Below are 18,802 nucleotides of genomic sequence, written 5' to 3'. Positions count from 1 at the left end.
TCGTTGCGAGTTCGAGACCAGCCTGGGCTACAAAGTGAGCTCAAGGCCAGCCTGAACTGCATAGTGAGACCCTGTCTCAAAAGGACCAAAAAAAAAAAAAAAAAAAAAAAAGACTCAGCCAATCACAGCAGCTGAACTTTCAGCCAATCACAGCCCGGTTAGTGGTCAGCCACTTCTCCATCTGGCAATTACCCAGTGCTAATCCATCAGGCCCTGTCTGCGTGTCAGTTCCTCTTCCTCTCCATAAATACTGCCTCCTGCTTGCTGGCTCGAACTCTGAGCCTTTACTGTTTTCAGGGTGCTGCCGGATTCATGAATCATTTCTTTGTCCGAACACTGCTAAATTTAAGTTTTTCTTTTAACAGCGACAAACACGGCTCAGGCACAACTGACCTCCTCAACAGATGCCACACCAAACTCAGGTAACAACTGGCAGTAAGCTCCCCGCAGCTCCCCATTCTTTCAGGCCTGAGGCGGGAACCCTCCCCCATCCCTTACCCCGGTACTCGCCTGCTGCTGTCCCGCCCGCTCCACCCCTTCCACCCATCTTCCCAGATGCAGAGAGGAGTTTCGGAAAGCAGATGGAACCCTGCTGCTCTAAACCACAAACTTGAACCGGCTGCTGCTTGGCTTGGCAAGGGCCCTTCACAGACTGCGGCCCACGCGTCCCTCCCGCTCGTCTCCCCAATCCGCTGCGTGAACGCCAAGTTCAGTGGAGCCAGGCGGAGCCTCTCAGCGGTGCCTTCACAGCATGCTCCGGGGACGCTGGCCCAGTCTCCAGCCATCCCCTGGACGAACGCCCGAGCGATCTTCAGATCTTCCACACCCAGTGCGAATGTCACGTCTGCAGTGGAGCTTCCTGACCCCTCCTTACACAGTAGGCTGGTCTGTGCCCCCGCTGCTTCTCTGAGAGTCCCTGAGTTGCCTACACCAGTGAGGCCGGAATCCTCAGCCACTTTGCTCGACATGTTAAAGAGAGGGTCATCCTGTGAGGCTATCGGCTTAGGGGCCAGCCAAGAGCCGGCAGCGAACTGGTAGGTATGCAGCCCTCAGGGGCCCATTGCCCCAGCCCCACCCATCCGACTCTGAAGGGAGGCTGAGCAGAGGGCAGCGGAGGCTGAGAAAGGAGAAAGGCAAAATGCAGAGGCAGTGCGGATGTGGCCAGTGGGGAGGAGGGACAAGCCCACGTGCGGGCCAACCTCATCCCATCAGCGGCCACGCCTGGAAGCCTGGACTTTGGCAGACTGGCATAGGCAGGTGAGAGAGGAGCCCAGCCTTGCTCATTCCGTGAAGCTCTGTGCTGCCATGCCCGTGAGGACCTGGGAGCTGCCCCTGCTCCTTCTGCTGGGGCTGGGGCTGGGGCTGAGGTCCCAAGAAGCCCTGCCCCCACCCTGTGAGAGGTAAGCATGTGGGCAAGGCTGGGATAGGGGGCAAGGCCTGGTGAGGCCTCACACTCTGAGGGTCAGTGCTTCAGAGGGACGGGAAGAAAAGAGGTCTTCCTGGGTAGCATGCTCCATGTGAGGCACTGCACCCGCATCCCGGCCTGGGACGGACAGACTGAGGCTGGCCCAGAAACCAGCCCACAGCCTGCGGCCCGCGCCCACCCCACCCTCCAGCGGCTCCTTCACCCCAGCAGGGCTGGGCTCAGGGTGTCAGCAAACCTTCTGCCCAGCGTCCCTGGCCTGGGGGTGATGGAGCCTCAGAGCCTGGGTGTGGGCACCTGGGTTCAAGGCCTGGTCCTGATGCCCTCTCTGGGCCCGGGGCAAGTCCCGCCTCCTTCCTGAGCCCCAGCTTCCCTCAGCAAATGCAGAGATGAGTGAGCCTCCCTGCTCCCCCCAGGACGCTGCCCCCTGTGCTCATGCAGACTCTCAGAGGTCTCACCACCCCACTGCGCCCCCAGCTCTCGCAAGAAGAGGAAAAGCAGCAGCTGAATAGGGAGAGAAGCACAGCTCACAGTGTGTTGCTCTCCAGCCAGAGTGAGCAAAAGACATTGGTGAAGTGAGAGGGGCTGTGTGAGCAGAACTGTGGAGGGAACTTCCCTGAGCTGACCTGAGAGAAGGTGCAGGCATGGCAACTGCAATGCAAAGGCCCTGGGGCACCTTTCAAGCATTAGGAACAAGGCCCTCACACTGGGACAGAGGTGGGAGCAGGCCCGGAGGCAGAAAGGGGTCCAAGGAAGAGGGGACCACGGCTCGTGCTCCAGGCGCAGGACTGGAGATGGTGCCGAGTGGTTCAGTAGCGGATACATTTTGAAGACTGCGCTTTTAAGACTTGTTGATGATTGACTGTGGACTCAGAAAGAAAAGGATGCATCTGGAGTGGTTCATAGGTTTTGTCCTGAGCAGCTGTAATTTGGAGTCCGGAAGGGCTGCGTGATCAAGTGTTTGGGCAAGGGTTTGGTTGTTTACCAAGTGTGTAGAAAGAACAGACTCACCAGCTAATAATTCCCATGGTGATGGCTTATTTCCGTGAAGACACCTATGAAAGCCATCAAAAGCAGCAACCGATAGATAGGGCAGAGTCCAGGAGAAGGTCAGCTCCGTCTCCCAAGGGATCGACACGAACAGCACTTCCTTTCTCCAGCCACAGAGTGTGGCCACACACCCAGGGTGTCGCCAAGCAGAGCACCCCCTGAGTCTTGGTGTCAAGCCATTCTCGGGGGTCAGTCCTAGAGCCTGCAGTACCTGACTGGGTGACCTTTGTTACTTGGTCTCCAGATCGCCAAAGGTCAGACTGATATTGGGTGGCCAAAGGCCCACTCAATAAATCATACTATAGCATAAAGTATCTGGCCTGGTCAAAGGTCCCAGGGAATCAAAAACATGCAGGGTGTGAACCAAGCAAGCCTTCGCTACATCAGCCACCGGCTGCATGATTAAGAGTTCGTGTGGTCTTCGTCCTGGGTTCCTGGGGGGTGACCTCTACGCCCTTGACACTCTAAGTACCAAGATTGTCTTTGTGGTTCATGGTAGGCCTTGATAGTTTCTGCCAATGAGGTGACTTGGAGTGGATCTTTTGGTAGCTTCTACTTGGGATAGGACCCAAGGTGGGCGTGGGCTATGTCAGAAATATGGACCATGTGTTTAAAGGTTGGAGCTTTGAACCACAACATCAGCTCAACCTCTTGATCTTCAGGAAAGGGAAGGTGACTGGAGATTGAGTTCAATCACACAACCAATGATTCGATCAGTAATAACTATATAATGGAAAGTAATAAAAACTCTGGACCATGCCAGGGGTGAAGGGGCACACCTATAATCCCAGCTACTTAGGGGAGCTGAGGCAGGAGGATTCCAAGTTCAAGGTCAGCTTGGATAGCTTGGCAAGACCCTGTCCCAAAATTTAAAGAAATAAATGTTGGAGGTGTTGCTCCGAGGTAAAGCACTTGCCTACCATGTGCAAATCCCTAGGTTCAAACCCCAGTACCACAAAAATAAAAACAAAGCACATGAACAACAGCAGCAACAATAGCGGGAAACCCTCTGGACCCCAGAGACAGGCGGAGCTTCCCAGGTGAGGAGAACAGATGAGCCAGGAGGGTGAGACATGGTGATTCCACAAGAAGGGCCCAAAGCCCAGGGTCCCCCAACCTCACCCTATGTATGTCGTTTGGTGGGTCCTGATTTCTGTCCTTCTAATACAACTGTAGTAGTCGGTATAGTGCTCTCCTGAGTTGTTCCAGCAAATCGTTGGATCTGAGGGGTTCATGGGAACCTCCACATTTATAGCCAGTTGGCCAGGAGTGTGGTTGGCCCGGGAACCCCTGAACTTGTAGCTGGCAGTCTCTCCGGGGACAGTGCTCTCAAACTGTGTGGGTGTCTGCAGTAACTCCAGATGGGAGATCCAGAATTAAATTGCAGTCGGTATCAGAAAAAAATGTACGATTTGTGAGAATGATGCAGATTCTTTGAAACGTGTGATTTGGGGGAGGCAGGGATGAAAAGTCTTGGGGCAAGGAAATTTTATTTCCTGGGTGGTTACAGGTTCCTTGTGCTATTGAAGATCAGTCGCTCAGCATTCAGTTAACTGGAAATCAGAATTCCTTCTTAGTGGGATTTAGAGATAATCCCAAGCCGGTTGTGGTGGTGCATGCCTGTAATCCCAGCACTAGGGAGGCTGAGGCAGGAAGATGGTTGTGAGTTCGAGGCCAGCCTGGGCTACAAAGTGAGCTCAAGGCCAGCCTGAACTGCATAGCGAGACCCTGTATCAAAAAGACAAAAAACAAACAAACAGAGATAATCCTAGTTCCTGGGAAGGTGACTCGATTATGCATAAGGCAATACAGGCTAGTAAGAAAAAAGCAAAAGGTACAATGCCTATACATTATTATATATAACAGCTAAAGTGTACGGAAGAGATGGGCCATGCGTAAAGCCTACTCAGTCAGAGTACAGGCTCCAGCTCCTGACACAGGAGCGAGCCCAGGCACTGCGGTACCAAAGCTGACAGCAAAGCCTTCCTGGCTGCTGTAGCCCTAGTGAGTTCTACAGTTAAATTTAGAGGATGTAAAAATGCAAGGGTCGGTTGAGTCAAAATGAAAGTTCAGATGAAAGTGGAACATTTAAACAGGCTCTTTGTGAAGTGATTGTTTCTCTCTCACCCAAATGTCTCATGGAAAGGGAAACAAAGTCTGCTTGGATCTGAGGGGTTCGTGGGAACCTCCACATTTATAGCCAGAATGGCCTCCCCACCAAGCATCATGGAAGGAAAACCTACTGGTGTTGCTCTAACAGGGGCCGCCGGGAGGAATTAAGGTTGATGGGGTTTAGCTAAAAGTCTGGATGAAAACAGGTACATTTTAACAGGTTTTATTTATGTTCTGGTGGTGAGGATCCAACCCAGGAGCTTGTGCTGAATGAAAGCCCTGCCACTGTGCCACACTCCCAGCCCCCATCCGGACAGACTTTGTATGGAGTGGTTGTGTCCCTTTGACTTGCTTGCATTTTTTTTTTTTTTTTTTTTTTGGTTTTGTTTTTTTTTCCTGTACCGGGAATCGAACTCACGACCTTGCACTTGCCAGGCAGGTGCTATGCCGCTGAGCTAAATCCCCAGCCCCCTGACTTGCTTGTGTTATGGGAGTGAATGCTTCATCTGACGTGAGAACATTTCCCCCGTGCAGTGTGATGAAGCAGAGGCGCATGACACCTCACATGGCCATCAGGGAGTGACCACTGGACCTTCCAAGGGGAGACTGGTGAGACGCCTGGGAGAGACAGTGGGCCTGGCGCACCTCCCAGCATGACTCCCAAGACTTTGGAGTAGAGAATTTCCAGTAGAGGGGTAATGATTAGCTTGCTGTCAAACATTATTAGAAATTACCCCTAAAACTGAAGAAAGAACATGAGAGAACCTTGAAACCTCAACTACCTAGAACGCCTTGGGTGATGGCTGAAAATGCTCTCAGAGTTAAGGCAGTGGCTGTGATAAAACGTGCACGGGCGATACAGGAACGTGCAGCTGAGGACACAGAGTCACTGTGTCCAAGAGTAGGTGGCCTCCTTTCCCCTAGGACTGGCTTCGGATGCGAGCGAGAAGCTGTTCGCTTCCATTGCCACCCGGACCGTGGCCTAGAGCAGCTCTCGACGGGCCCCAGAGCTGTTTGCTTGTGGGTGCAGCTCTGAGCTAAGCAGTGTGCTTGCTGTTTGGAGGCTTCTACTCCCATCAGGAAAACATGACGCTAAATCAGTGTGGCTTGATCTGCCCTGTACGTTGTTTGCCTTTGTGTACTGAAGACTTAGAGCAACGAGATATATGTTTTGTGCCTCAAAAGTCACTGTCACACTGAGAGGTAACTTAGTTTGCATATGGCTGAAGGTGTCCCACAGCCTTCCTTGTGTAAGGACGGAGCTGCTCCCCAGAGAGTCTGGGCAGCCTGGATGGTGCCTGCAGCTCTAATTCCATTAGACAGCCCTCCTGCACTGTGTGAAGAGCTGTCTGTCCGCATTTGCCCGTGTGGCACACAGTGGCATGGGCCATGCTGCCGCTGCTCTATTTTGTGCCTTAGACCCAGGGGCTTTCTAAGCATTTAATTACCAAGGTTTACAGTTGCAGTGATTAATCTGACGCACAGTCCAAGGGCCGGGTAGGGAGTAGCTCCGGGAAATTCTCTTCCAAATGCTCTGCCCTCCTTTCTAGGAGATGGAACCTAAACCTGAGTCAAACGACTGGCACATTCCCACAGGTACACTCAGTCCTCCGCAGCTGGTCCTGCTCATCACCTTACCGTATGACCAGGGCATCGGAGCCACGCTGCCTGGTTTTGTGGGTGGCCATTGGACGTCATTGGGGCTGAAAGGAGGGGTGCTCTTGGCCGATGCCTGGCCCTTTCCCTTCAGGCTTGTGTAATCGCACTGAGGGACGATGCCATTCGCTAGTCCCACGTCTCTCCAGGCAGCAGTGCGATGTTGGATTTTCCCCATTGCACAACGCTGAGCTACTGTTCCTCCTCCTGTCCTCCTGATGCTGATTTTTACAAGCTTTTCCACTTTTGCAAGGGACATTAGGTTCACCCCCTGCGCTGGTCCAGACTGCTGGTAGCAGTGTGAGTCTAGCAAGCGCTCCCTCTCAGCCCTTGCTAGGAGATAGGGGTGCAAAGGAGCAGAATCAGCGGGCCGCCTCAGGCTCCAGGCAGCACAGCTGTTTCCCTGATAGGCTACCGTAGCTAGATGGGTTGAACCCACCACCCCAGGGACGCTTCAGAATTCTTGCAGGGAGGTTTCAGGGTACACTTGGAATTCCTTGCTTGGGAACCATCCCTGCTTCTGACACCCACAAAAGGCTCTGGTCCTGGGACCACTGTGTAAGGTAGAAAGAAATGTATCTCAGTGAAGGGGGGTGGGAGCTGTACAGTCATACCAGCGGCCCGCTTCCCCAAGATCCGCCCGGATAACAGAGGAATCCGTGCAGAGGGGGCCCTTCCTTTGCCCCCTTGGGTTGAGTGTGACCACACTCTTGTGAAGGTGTGTAAGCCGTCTCTCAGGCCGTTGTCTCCCCACTGCAGACAATCAGTGTTGAATAGGTTGAGCCACTCTGAAGAGTCCTCACCACATGACATGACCATTAGACGTGGTATCCCTTTACCCATTCTTGTACACTGTCTGTCTGTCTTTGTTTCTTTTTATAGAGGGTCTCATTATGTAGTTCAGGCTGATTTTGAACTCACTATGCAGCCCAGGCTGGCCTCGAACTCACAGCACCCTCCTGCTTCAGCCTCAGGAGTACTGGGTTTATAGATGTACAGCAATACACCCAGCTATATACGGTATTTCTTGATCTGAGGAAAAGTTACCCCAAAGTCCACATTGATACAATATCATCCATTCCAAGATAATATCTTACAGAATTTGCATCTACATCCAGCTACGTACAGCTACTTTAATGCCCATCCCCAAGCACCGGTAGTGCTTTCCACAGGATTATGCCCACACAGGTGTCCCTTGTTTATTTATTTTTTATTTTTTGGTCTTTTTGAGACAGGGTCTCACTATGCAGTTCAGGCTGGCCTTGAGCTCACTTTGTAGCCCAGGCTGGCTTTGAACTTGCAGCAATCTTCCTGCCTCAGCCTCCCAAGTGCTGGGATTACAGGTGTGTACCACTATGCCCAGTTCAGGTGTCCCTTTAAAGGTCAAATTTTTCACTGCCCGTCTGCCAGGCCATTGGCTACTGCCTATGAGTCAGTAAAAACCCAAATATGGTGGCTTTTATCATTCATTTCTGTCATCCCTGCAAAAGCAGCACACAGTTCAGTCCCGTAGGCTGATTCTTCCTACTTTCTTCAAAGCATCTTCACCTTTCAGATAATATACCACATCCACCCCTAAACCCAGCAGCTTTCCCCTGGTCAACGAAGAGCTGTTCACAGAGTGCCCCCAGGTGGCCCCAGGACTTATCATCACCCCATGTGGCTTCCCAAGCTGGCCCTGAGGGAAAGCACTGCCTGCTGCAGACAGAAAGGGCCACACGCTTGCGTGACATGCAGTGTGTTCCTGAGGGAGCCATCGCCACCACAAAGAGGAGCTCCCCAGCGCTGCCTGCTTTTTTTTTTTTTTTTTGTCTTTTTGAGACAGGGTCTCACTATGTAGTTCAGTCTGGCCTTGAGCTCACTTTGTAGCCCAGGCTGGTCTCGCACTCTCAAGAATCCTCCTGCCTCAGCCTCCCGAGTGCTGGGATTACAGGCGTGCACCACCACGCCCGGCCAGTGCTGCCTTCTTTATCAGAGTGGGACCTGGACATCACCAAGCATCACAGGCGTTTTGAGTGTCAGGATTATTTCATGTCCCGAAGTCATGGAGCTGTTTCACTGAATGCTCCAGAGTAAGCTAGTAATTCTCTTTCACTGGTGTCTCTTTTACATCTATGTCTACAAATGTTCTGATCGAAGATCTCAGCAATCTCTACATGGTACAATTCACAGACGTTTGCCATAATCCCTTGCACACGAGGCTACTGTGCAGACTTGGTCTCTGCCAGGCCTCTGACATGTTGCTGATTAGAGTGCTAAGTTCCTTCCTGCCCCCAGGTGCCCCGTGCTGTCTCTAAAGATCAGCCAGTGTGGGCTCAGCAATTGTACCATACAAGCACCTGCTCATTCTCAGCTGTGTTTCACTGCCACCTGCAAACTACCGCCACAGCACACAGGTGTCCCACGCACGCCTGCACAGCCCCAGAGAACATACTCTGAGCAGGCTGTCCAGGAACCTTGTCCTCTCTTCTGACCCGCTTTCTCCCTGCTGTCTCTGCAGCCAGATTTACTGCCACGGGGAGCTCCTGCATCAGGTTCAGATGGCCAAGCTCTACCCTGACGACAAGCAGTTTGTGGATATGTCACTGTCTGCAGCTCCAGGTGAGGCCACCTCATCTTCTGAAGCTTTACCCAAAGATGGCAGGGTTGCGGGCAGGTGCCTCTGATCACACAGGGCGTGGGGACACTGCTGACCCCTCCCTGCCTGCTGCTCTCCAGACCAAGTCCTGCAGAGTTTCAGCACGCTGGCCGCGGTCTACAACCATAGCATCCCCAAGCAGCAGCTGCAGGAGTTTGTCCAGCAATACTTCCAGCCCGTGGGGCAGGAGCTGCTGCCCTGGACCCCTGAGGACTGGAAAGACAGGTACAACCTGGACAGAGGACAGGAGAAGGCCCTGCTGACAGGGCTGCCGTCCTGAACCCTGCGGTGTGCTCCTGCAGCCCCCAGTTTCTGCAGAAGATCTCTGACCCCAAGCTGCGCACCTGGGCAGAGCAGCTGCACCAGATCTGGAAGAAGCTGGGAAAGAAGGTAGCAGTGTCCTGGGCCTGAGCCAGGGCTGACCCACAGTACTGGAGATGGGAGAGAGCTGTACCTGTTGGGGACCCACAGTACCCCAGAATACAGATGTTTCCCGAAAACACAGCCGCTCCCCACTTGCTCCTGGAATGGAAGCCCTCTAGAAAGCACTTCCGAGGTCAGGGGAGCATCTGCTCCTCACCTTCACCTCCTCCAGGAAGTCTCGCCAGCCTCTCCTGCCCCCTCCAGGCTGCCCGCCCCCTCCTCCAATGCCACATGAGCAAAGCCTCACTTCCTGCCAGGCTCTCTCCTCTCCTGAGGGCCTGGGCCAGGCTCTGGCTCGGGGACAGTAACTGCGTGTCATTGCCCATGCTCAGCACAGTCCCCAGGGACTTTCTCCCCTTGCTCTGAGGCTCTGAGAGCCCACGGTTTGCCCACAGCTACCCAGGCCACCTGCCCCCTCCCCCTGCTCAGCACCTGTGGCCCGGTGCTCCCGGCATGGAGGGCTGCTCAGGGCTCCTTTGCCAGCTGGGCCCCTCGGGAACCCACCTGATCCCTCAAAATGATGAGGCAGGCTGAGCTGCTCACGGAAGCCACGCACACCTGGGAGCGGTGGGAAGGGGAGAGAGCGGACCTGACGGGCCCCACAGGCCCCACGCTGCTCCTGCCCTTGCTCTTGTCCTCCACACCCATCACGCCTGGGGAAGGGGGTGGGGGTTGGCCCTCCTTTTGGTTAAAGGAGGAGAGGTTTGGCTCAGTCCGTAGAGGTTTCAGTCCGTAGTTGGCTGGCTGCCAGGCAGGTGGCGTGGCAGAGGGGCATTGCAGAGGAGAAACTGTTCATGGCAGGCAGAAGGTAGCAAAGAAGAAAAAGCAGCAAGCCACAAGCAGTCCCGGCAGCCCTCTTTCTGTCGCTTATATTCCGTCCAGGCTCCTGCCCTTAGCACTCGGGTCCAGGGAGAGGCTTCCATTGTCCACCCTCAGAACTGTGCCGAACCAATCAGTGGACTGTAGTTCAGTAATCACACACCTTTGACCCCAGCGTCACACACCATAGATCCAGCCACCTCTAAAAAGAAGTGAGACTTTGGGGGACATCTAGATACCAGCCGTAACACCTGTCCAGTGCCAAGCTGCGTGGTCAGCTTCTACACACCATCAGGGGGAGGCGGAGGCTGGCACATGGGGGGGCAGGGTGAGGACACCCAGGCTTCAGCAGCTGGTCCTTGACCACACAGCTGCGCAGCAGCAGACACAGCCTGGCCCCACAGCTATGGGGCCAGCGCCTCCATGCCGAGCCTCCTGCAGCCCCACCCCCCGCTGTCCCTCTCTCCTGACTCCAGATAAAGCCAGAAGTTCTCAGCCACCCCGAGCGATTTTCTCTGATCTACTCAGAACACCCCTTCATTGTTCCCGGCGGGCGCTTTGTCGAGTTCTACTACTGGTTAGTACCTAGGCCCAAGAGCAGGGGGTCCTATGGGGCCAGCCATGTTAGGGAACTCTCAGCCAGTGCTCTGCCAGCCTGGTGTGTGGGGCCGGGGGTAGCAGTGGGGTGATGCCTGTCTGCCCTTCCCCAGGGACTCCTACTGGGTCATGGAGGGTCTGCTCCTGTCTGAGATGGCCGAGACGGTGAGGGGCATGCTGCAGAACTTCCTGGACCTGGTCAAGACGTAAGAGGAGGGCTGGAGAAGCCGGTGTGCCAGGGGCTTGGGCAGAGGATGCCTCAGCGGGCCCCTGTCTCGGCAGCTACGGGCACATCCCCAACGGCGGACGCATATACTACCTGCAACGGAGCCAGCCCCCGCTCCTGACCCTCATGATGGATCGGTACATCGCTCACACCAGCAATACCACCTTCCTGCAGTGGGTGCCTCTCCTCTGCTGCCCTGCAGGCCACCCCCTCCCTGAGACCGGGGGAGGGGGAGGGCTTGCCCAGGCTAAGGTGTAGCACACGGGACTCCATCCTAGGGACAACATCGAGACCCTAGCCTTGGAACTGGACTTCTGGACTGTGAACAGGACCGTCTCTGTGAACTTGGGAGGAGAGAGCTACATCCTGAATCGCTATTATGTCCCTTATGGGGGACCCAGGTGAGGAACGGCCCAGCCCGAGTGTCAGTCTCTTGCCATTCACTCTAGCACGAGCGTCAAGAAGACAGGGCTGGAAGAAGAGGGATTTAGTCCCCCCTCTCAGATGTGACATTGAGTGCACTCGGCCACCCAGGGCTGTGGGGCTCCTGGGCGGCTGAATCAAGAGGGCTGGACTTTCTGCTTGAGCAGAGGGCTCAGTCCCTGCTGGTGCCAAGCTGCCCGTCTCTCCCCTCTGCCAGGCCGGAGTCCTATAGCAAAGACGAGGAGTTGGCAAACACCTTGCCGGAAGGTGAGCGGCACCAGGAAGGAGGGCAAGGGGTGGCAGCTGCACCTCTGAGGCACACGTCAGGCCTTGGTCTGCTGCTAGGTTATCCTGCAGCCAGGCCTGGCCTGGGCCCCCCCTCTGTCCTACAGGGCAGCGAGAGGCTCTGTGGGCCGAGCTCAAGGCTGGGGCTGAGTCAGGCTGGGACTTCTCTTCCCGCTGGCTGGTGGGAAGCCCAAACCTCGACTTGCTCAGCAGCATCCACACCAGCAAACAGGTGCCAGTTGACCTGAACGCCTTCCTGTGCCAGGCAGAGGAGCTGATGAGCAGCTTCTACGCCAGACTGGGTGAGCACTGGGGGAAGGCGCTGGCCAGTGGCCCCACCTTCACAGTGGAATCGCTGGTAGCTCCATAGGTTAAAGGGCTTTCCAGGTGCTCAGAGCCTCTCCAGGAGGCCGGTGCTAACACTGTACATCAACCCAGGGGTACAAGGCACAGAGCTACCACATCCTCACGCTGACTTCCCTCCCTTTCCTCCCACGACGGTCTCTAGGGCCTGGGGAAAACACTCCAGTCTGCGCAGCCGAACACCCTCCACTCCCTTTCCCCGGCGCTGCCCCTTGGGTCCCTCAGAGCCAGGAAATTCACAGGGCCAGTGTCCTGTGGAAGATGGACCCCAGGGACACACTACTGCTCAGGGACTCTGCAAACTACAAGCAGGAAGTGTGGGCTACAGGGAGACCCAGCCCCTCGGGCCTCAGGGTTCCTTAGCAGTGGAGGAGAAATACACATGGAGGAAGCCAAGGTAGAGCTGGGGCTGGCAGTGTAGATCCGCAGAGCATGCGCCACGCGTGAACAAGACCCAGGGCTTCATTCCCAGCACCACGAAACAAACAACAAAAACAAAACACGAAGTAGAGTCATCCAAGGCGTGGGGCCCAATGGCTGGCTCGGTCTAAAGGCAGTGCCTTCCAGGGGACAACGTCCAGGCTGCCAGGTACAAAAGCTTGCGGGACCAGCGCCTGGCTGCCATGCAGGCTGTCCTGTGGGATGAGCAGAAGGGTGCCTGGTTCGACTACAACCTTGAGAACGGAAAGAAAAACTTTGAGTTTTATCCATCCAACCTCTCCCCGCTTTGGGCCGGCTGCTTCTCTGACCCTGGTGTTGTGGACAAGGCTCTGAAATACCTACAGGTGAGGAGACAGTGGGCAGCTGTGGCCCGTGGAGTAGAACAGCCCCCTCCTGACTCTGAGCAGAGACCTGGCAGGAACAGCCCCTTACTACCTGTGCCTGTCTTACTCTGCTGGTCCTGCTGTGGCCACCAGGGGACAGCAGAGAGCCAAGGAGAGCCGGGCCGAAGGGGCACGGTTGGCTTCCTGAGGGCCCAGGGTCCTGGCTCCCTGTCCAGGCTCCACCCACTGTCACAGCAATGCCTGGAACCTTCCAGGACAGCCAGATCCTGACCTACCAGTATGGCATCCCGAGCTCTGTCCGGAACACAGGACAGCAGTGGGACTTCCCCAATGGCTGGGCGCCCCTGCAGGACCTGGTCATCAGAGGTAGGGAGGCAGGCAGGGCGCACCTGCCAGGGACCAAACCCAGCGTGCAGGACTCGGCCGCCCTGGTGCTGGGAGGCGTGAACAGGGCTGCGGGGCCCCTCGTCCTTTCTCTGGCTCCTGTCTCGTGCCCCGACCCCATCAGCAAATAGGTCCACCCCGCCTGTCCGTGGGACCAGCCTCCTCCCTCCCTCCAAACCCAGGCGCTGGATCTCGGGCAGCTCGGCCTGTGGCTCCAGGGAGGAGGTCTCAGGGCCCGGCTTCTTTCCCTCCTTGGGGACAGTCAGGCCTGGCCTCTGTTCCGCCTGGGGTGGGGGCTCTGGAGATTCAGGTCCTGCTGGGTTGGCGTCTAGGCTTGGCCAAGTCACACTCACCTCAGACCCAAGAAGTGGCTTTCCAGCTGGCCCAGAATTGGATCCGAACCAACTTTGACGTCTACTCACAAAAGTTAGCCATGTACGAGAAGGTGAGCTGACAGGGGCTGTCCCACCGAGCCTTCTCCCCAGGCGAGGTGGGAAGTGGTAGGTTTTGCAGAGCTCAGGGCAGCCTGGCCAGGGCTGTGGCGGCACCCAGTGGGCATTTGGGGGCACTGCAGGGGCAGGCATTGGGGAGAGCAGCTTCTCCCCAGGGGACTCCGGTGGTTTGCTGCCCTGGGGCTGGGGACAGTGCATAACCTCGTCTCGGTTTTCTCCCCAGTATGACATCAGCAATGGACAGCCGGGCGGCGGAGGGGAGTATGAAGTTCAGGTGAGCTGACCTACACCTCACAGGGAACCCTGGCTGGGTCACCCCAAGCCCACCTGCACGGGGAAGACTCGTCAGTGCTCCTTGGTATCCCAAGCGGGGAAGAGACTGCATGTCCCCAAAACAGGGCTTGGGACTCCCACAGACTGGCCCACCGGCCCTGCCTCTCTCCAGGAGGGGTTCGGCTGGACAAATGGAGTAGCCCTGATACTAATGGACCACTATGGGGACCGGCTGACTTCAGGGACCCAGTTGGCTTTCCTGATCCCCCATTGCCTGGTGGCCGCCTTTCTGCTCCACCTCCTGCTGGGCTTCCTGTGACTGACCACGGTGGCCACAAGGACTGACCAGGAGGGTGGCTTCACGCCCACCCGTCTGGCAGCACGTGATCTGCTCCAGCTCCTGCCTCATTAAACCTCTGCACCCAGCCAAGTGCGGCAGTGCAGGACTGTAATCCCACTCTCCTGGGCAAGAGACCCTGTCTCAAATAAAACATAAACATAGAAGGCCCTGGGTTCGATCCCAGGTACTGGAAAAAACGCACCTTCCCTTCCTTCCGCTTCTTACCTCCCAGCTTGTCCTCTGCCAACGTGTATCTATGGCAGAGCCATGACATGCACGCCAGTGGCTGGGACCCAAGCCCCTCCTGGCATCTTTACAGGGCAAGATGTCCTCTTCTGAGGGGCAAAGCTAGCCCTTTCGCCCCAGGCACCCCAACCCCATACAAGTACATAGTCCAAATGCTTTATTGTTCGGCTGAAATGCTTACAAATACTGAAAAACACCCAGCCCGGGCCCAGGTAGTCCGGGGCCAGTGCTGGGGACAAGGGCAGGGGAGGTGGACTTAGTGTTAAGGCGCGAAGGGCTGAGGCCAGACAGCTGAGGCCTGGTCCTCCGCTCTCCTTTTCCATCACCCTTCGGAGGCAGAAGGGGGAGGCGGCGGGAACGCGGAGCCCTCCGTCTGCAGCTCCCCCCTGCGCAGGCTTTCGGCTGAGTGCTGAGCAACCCTCCCTTTCTGTCAGCACCCGAGGACGGCCCTTTTAGCTTCCTCTCCTGTGCACCGCACTGCTCCTCTGGCTAGGGATCGCCAGCATCTTCCCTTCTGGCTCTAAGCAAGGCACAGTGGAAGGGAGAGGTGAGTCGGGGGGCAGCAGGCCGTGCGTCAGGGCGGGAGACACCGGCAGGGAGCAGGTGTTCGTCCCTTCCCCCACACGAGGTGCCCATGGGGCTGGGCTGGAGAGTTGACGGCACGTACCCTCAGATGGCCCACGGCTGAAGCAGTGGGCTGAGCTGCGGAGCAGTGGCAATTAGTACTATGTTACCATGGCAATGGAGAAGTCACCATGGAGACCAGAGAGATGGGTCTCCAACAAGAGGATGGGGCTGGGACCTCAAGGCTGACGCTTGAGGTCTCTGGCCTTTGGGCCGAGTAATAAAAAGTATAAATGGGGGAGAAGGGCAGGGCAGAGCACGCTGCCTGAGCCGCTGCCCAACTCCAGATGTGGCTCTGCTCAGCCCCTCGAGGGGGTGAGGCGAGAGGGGATCTTTGGCAGATTCTGGTACCATAATTCGTCCTTTACGAAGAGGAAACAGGCTGGGGAGAGCAGGCACCAGGTCCGAGCTGAGGCATTCTCAGACAGCTCTTCAGCCCCGGGGCCCAGGCACAACCTTGAACAGATCTCACAGGTCCTGGGCTCCCAGGAGCCAGCACACGCCCTCCCCAGCTTCCCTCTTCTGAGCCCAGAACCTCGCAGGACTGAGCTCCTTACAGAGTACTATGAAGTCTTCTTGCACGAAAGCCCCGGTGGCGCTCGGTACGCCCTGCCTCTGTGAGGCTGGTTCCCACTGCGTGGCTCTATCTCCAGGGTGAGCACAGCAACAGGTGCCAGGCAGGGGTCCTAGGGCTGGGGGAGGGGGTCCGAGAGGCCCATGACAGTCAGTTCATGAACTGAGTGTAGCCCTCAGCCCCTGTGACGATGACATCCATCCAGATGCGCATGGCCTCTGCAGACGGGGCCACCATGTAGTACAGCCGGTCGTGGGTCTTCACGCAGAAGGTGAGAGCTGGATTCGGGCTCTGTGGAGGGAAGAGAGGAAGGTCCCGAGATGGGGCTCACACAGGCCAGAACACCCTGCCTCCCAGTCGCCTTCCCCTCACGACCCCGGAAGCCCTGGAGTGCAGGGGCCGGGTCCTAAATGGCCCTAAGCTCAGCCCCACTACTCCTGTGACCCAATGCTCCCCCTCTTATGCCACGGCAGTGCTGTTTTCTCAGCCCTGTGGACCCCGGCAAGGGCATATCAGGCGGGGGCTCTGGTCCCTGCACCCCCAGGTTCACAGGTGGATGTAAGAGAATGAGTCACAAAGGGCTGTTCTAGTGAGGTCAGTCTCTCAGCAAAAGAAGCGGCAGACAGGAAAAGCTACACAAGGATTTGAGGCCAAGAGCAGCAGTCAAGGCTGGGGCAGGCATGGAAGGGCTGGTGGGAGGGCGGCTGGCCCCAGCCTCAAACACCCCGTCTTATTAACTTCCCGATGCCAGTGCAGTCTCTGGGGCTCCTCCGCCTCGTCTGCTCTCCCTTCTGCACAGCCTGTCCCCATAGGGTGACATCCTGCTGCCTTCTCCAGAGAAGGAGACAGCAAGGAGACTCAAGCTCCACCCTCCCTCAGACCTGAGGCAAGTTAGAGGGAGGGCGAGTCGGGGCAGGGGCGAGGGGGCGCAGGAAGCGTTAATGTGCATAGCGCTGGTTAATGGGGGGCGGGGTACCTCGGTCACCATAGTGAAGTGGCAAAACCTCTTCTGGGAAGGGGAGAGGGAGAGAGGAAGAGAAAGTCGACAAAAAGAACAAGGACTGGGCCGTGCCCACTGCAGAGGGCAGGCTGTAGCTCAGCTCCTAGACCGCCCCCCCCAGCCCCTTCCCCAGGGCCGCCCTTCCGGCCCCTCTGCTGCTCGCTGCCTCTGACCTTGGCCGCGCTGCGCAGGTGGTCGTAGTACACTTCCTCGATGGCCTGGAAGTAGATGACCCCCTTCAGCTTCGTCTCGTGCTTGTCTGCAGAGGGAAAGGGGTCGGGCTGAGGAGGCCTGCCAAGGCAGGGGCGCCAAGGGCATGAGCTTTCCGTCAGGTCCCAGCCTCGAGGAGCTCCGCAAGAGCCCACAGGGAGCCTGAAGATCTAGATAACGCTGAGCCCCGCTCGCCATGAGAGACAGGTACATCACACACCAGTGCATTATCACCGTCACCCATCAGAACAGCAAAAACACACACCTTACTTCGGCAAGGCCGCGAAGAAACAGGCAGTCTAATAAACAACGCGGGGAATGCAAGTTGGTAAAACCCTTGGTCGCGTCTATCAAATTAGAAAGGCACTCGTTCTTTGAGCCAGTGATATAATATAAATACCTAGACACAGATATTTCTGGTATAGAAAGACCCCTAAGGCACAGTAAGTGGTAAACAATGTATTGTCCGCTACCTCTTATATAGGAAAAAGTGAGAATATGTTCGCATTTGTTTAGTCTCCCACAGAGACCCTAGAGGATACACAAGACATTACTGACAGGTAGAATACTTTCCGACCTAGGCACTTCACATGTTTTGATTTCTGAACTACGTGGATATGGGGTCGGGACATAAGCAGGCGGACCCTGCCAGAGCAGGGCCACCACGCAGGCAGAGGGGCGAGAGCACGAGGGAAAGGTCAGGGCCTGGGCCACTGTATCTGTTGTAAACCTGCTCAGGCAACACGACTGACCTCCTCACCCAAGAGCCTGAGTCCCACGGGAAAAGCTGGGTTAATCACTAAACTCAAGTGACACAGGCAGTAAGCTCCTTCTCCACCCCATGGAGGGCGGAGCTTTGGAAGGCAAATCGAACACCGCTGCTCCAGCCCACAGACTTGAACCGGCTGCCTGCTTGGCTTGGCAAGCGCCCTTCACAGACTGCGGCCCACGCAGCCCTCCGGCTGAGCTCGCCACCTCCGCTGCACCAACGCCAGGTTCAGTGGAACCAAACCGAGCTTCTCCATGGTCTCTTCACAGATCATTGTTTTGTTTCGTTTTTTTGCGTTACCAGGGATCGAACTCAGAACCTTGCCCTTGGCAGGCAGGCACTTATGCCACTGAGCTGTATCCCCAGCCCGCACAGATCATTCTTCACACACCAGAATGCTATCCTGCACATTACCTGACACACTCAGAATCGACGGGATGTGGCTGAGCACCCTCTATGCAGTGTCTGCCGGTGCTAGCGGGAAGAAGTACAGACACACAGCACGCTCACTAGCTGACGTAGTTAGGAACCCCACAGCACACCGTGTCTTGGGTTGTCAGGAGTAGAAAACATGGGGACACAGGCAAAGTAGTCAGCACGGTGTCTGACACACAGTGTGGCATCCGTCACTACGCCCTGGGCTGATGTCACACGGCGGACAGACCCCAGATCGCTGTGAGAGCTCAGAGGAGAGCAGGAGCCACTCCTGCGAAGAGGGACTGCGGAAGCCTTCAGAGAAGTGCTGTCTAATCTGACCCAGCAGCACGGGGTTTCCATCGAGGAGCAGGAGGCTGCAGGCCCCTCAGGCAAGGTACACCAGGACCTGACCCTGCCACACGCCTGACTCCACCGTTTCCTCCTCAGGACGAGGACCTGGCTCCAGGCCTGGCCACCCCTCAGGCTTCTCCCTTCACTGCAAATAGTAACACACTCCTGCCCCCACTTCCCAACCACCCACCTAGCCTTGATCTTGTGCAAGCTGCCTCCTGCCCCCGTGCACTGCGGAAACGCTCTCCCTACCAGCTCCAATCCCTGAATCTAATGGCCTTTGGGGCACATCAGTTTTGGCCCTTCTGCAGGTTCCGTCATCACTGGTGACACCTCCTGTTTGCAAACGCCCACTTCTCTGG

At 56.4% G+C, this 18,802-nt stretch overlaps 2 protein-coding genes across 17 annotated transcripts in view; one reads left to right on the top strand and one right to left on the bottom strand.

Annotated features, from left to right (window-relative positions):
* Positions 1–225: 225 nt before the first annotated feature.
* On the top strand, positions 226–14,467 carry Treh (trehalase (brush-border membrane glycoprotein)). 4 transcript variants are annotated; one of them, XM_005378273.2, is made up of 17 exons: positions 366–422; positions 562–1,400; positions 5,120–5,194; positions 8,742–8,842; positions 8,960–9,104; positions 9,182–9,269; positions 10,598–10,698; positions 10,832–10,924; positions 11,001–11,117; positions 11,223–11,345; positions 11,585–11,634; positions 11,760–11,954; positions 12,583–12,800; positions 13,055–13,166; positions 13,517–13,629; positions 13,860–13,910; positions 14,082–14,466. In XM_005378273.2, the coding sequence occupies exons 4-17, from the start codon at positions 8,782–8,784 to the stop codon at positions 14,226–14,228; spliced, it is 1,614 nt and encodes a 537-aa protein (XP_005378330.1). In that variant the 5' UTR covers positions 366–422; positions 562–1,400; positions 5,120–5,194; positions 8,742–8,781; the 3' UTR covers positions 14,229–14,466. The 4 variants fall into 4 exon arrangements, with proteins under 4 accessions (XP_005378326.1, XP_005378327.1, XP_005378330.1 ...); XM_005378269.2 differs by lacking the exon at positions 5,120–5,194 and having other exon boundaries at positions 226–422; positions 556–1,034; positions 14,082–14,467; XM_005378270.2 differs by lacking the exon at positions 5,120–5,194 and having other exon boundaries at positions 226–422; positions 562–1,034.
* Positions 14,468–14,635: 168 nt separating this feature from the next.
* Phldb1 (pleckstrin homology-like domain, family B, member 1) overlaps positions 14,636–18,802 on the bottom strand; it is a 45,988-nt gene continuing 41,821 nt past the window's right edge. For 10 of the 13 annotated variants that reach the window (XM_005378256.2, XM_005378257.2, XM_005378253.2 and 7 more), the window contains 3 exons: positions 16,867–16,952; positions 16,670–16,702; positions 14,636–15,984 (listed from right to left, as the gene is read on the bottom strand). In XM_005378256.2, coding sequence (XP_005378313.1) covers positions 15,844–15,984; positions 16,670–16,702; positions 16,867–16,952 — 260 coding nt within the window. In that variant the 3' untranslated portion in view covers positions 14,636–15,843. The remainder of the gene's footprint in view (positions 15,985–16,669; positions 16,703–16,866; positions 16,953–18,802) is intronic. The other 3 variants (XM_005378255.2, XM_005378265.2, XM_005378268.2) reach the window with 1 other exon arrangement.

Source organism: Chinchilla lanigera, unplaced genomic scaffold, assembly GCF_000276665.1.
Source record: "Chinchilla lanigera isolate Chin_1 unplaced genomic scaffold, ChiLan1.0 scaffold00011, whole genome shotgun sequence".
Classification (NCBI taxonomy): domain Eukaryota; kingdom Metazoa; phylum Chordata; class Mammalia; order Rodentia; family Chinchillidae; genus Chinchilla; species Chinchilla lanigera.
Note: the sequence above shows the minus strand (reverse complement) of the source record. Positions and strands in the feature narration are given on the sequence as shown.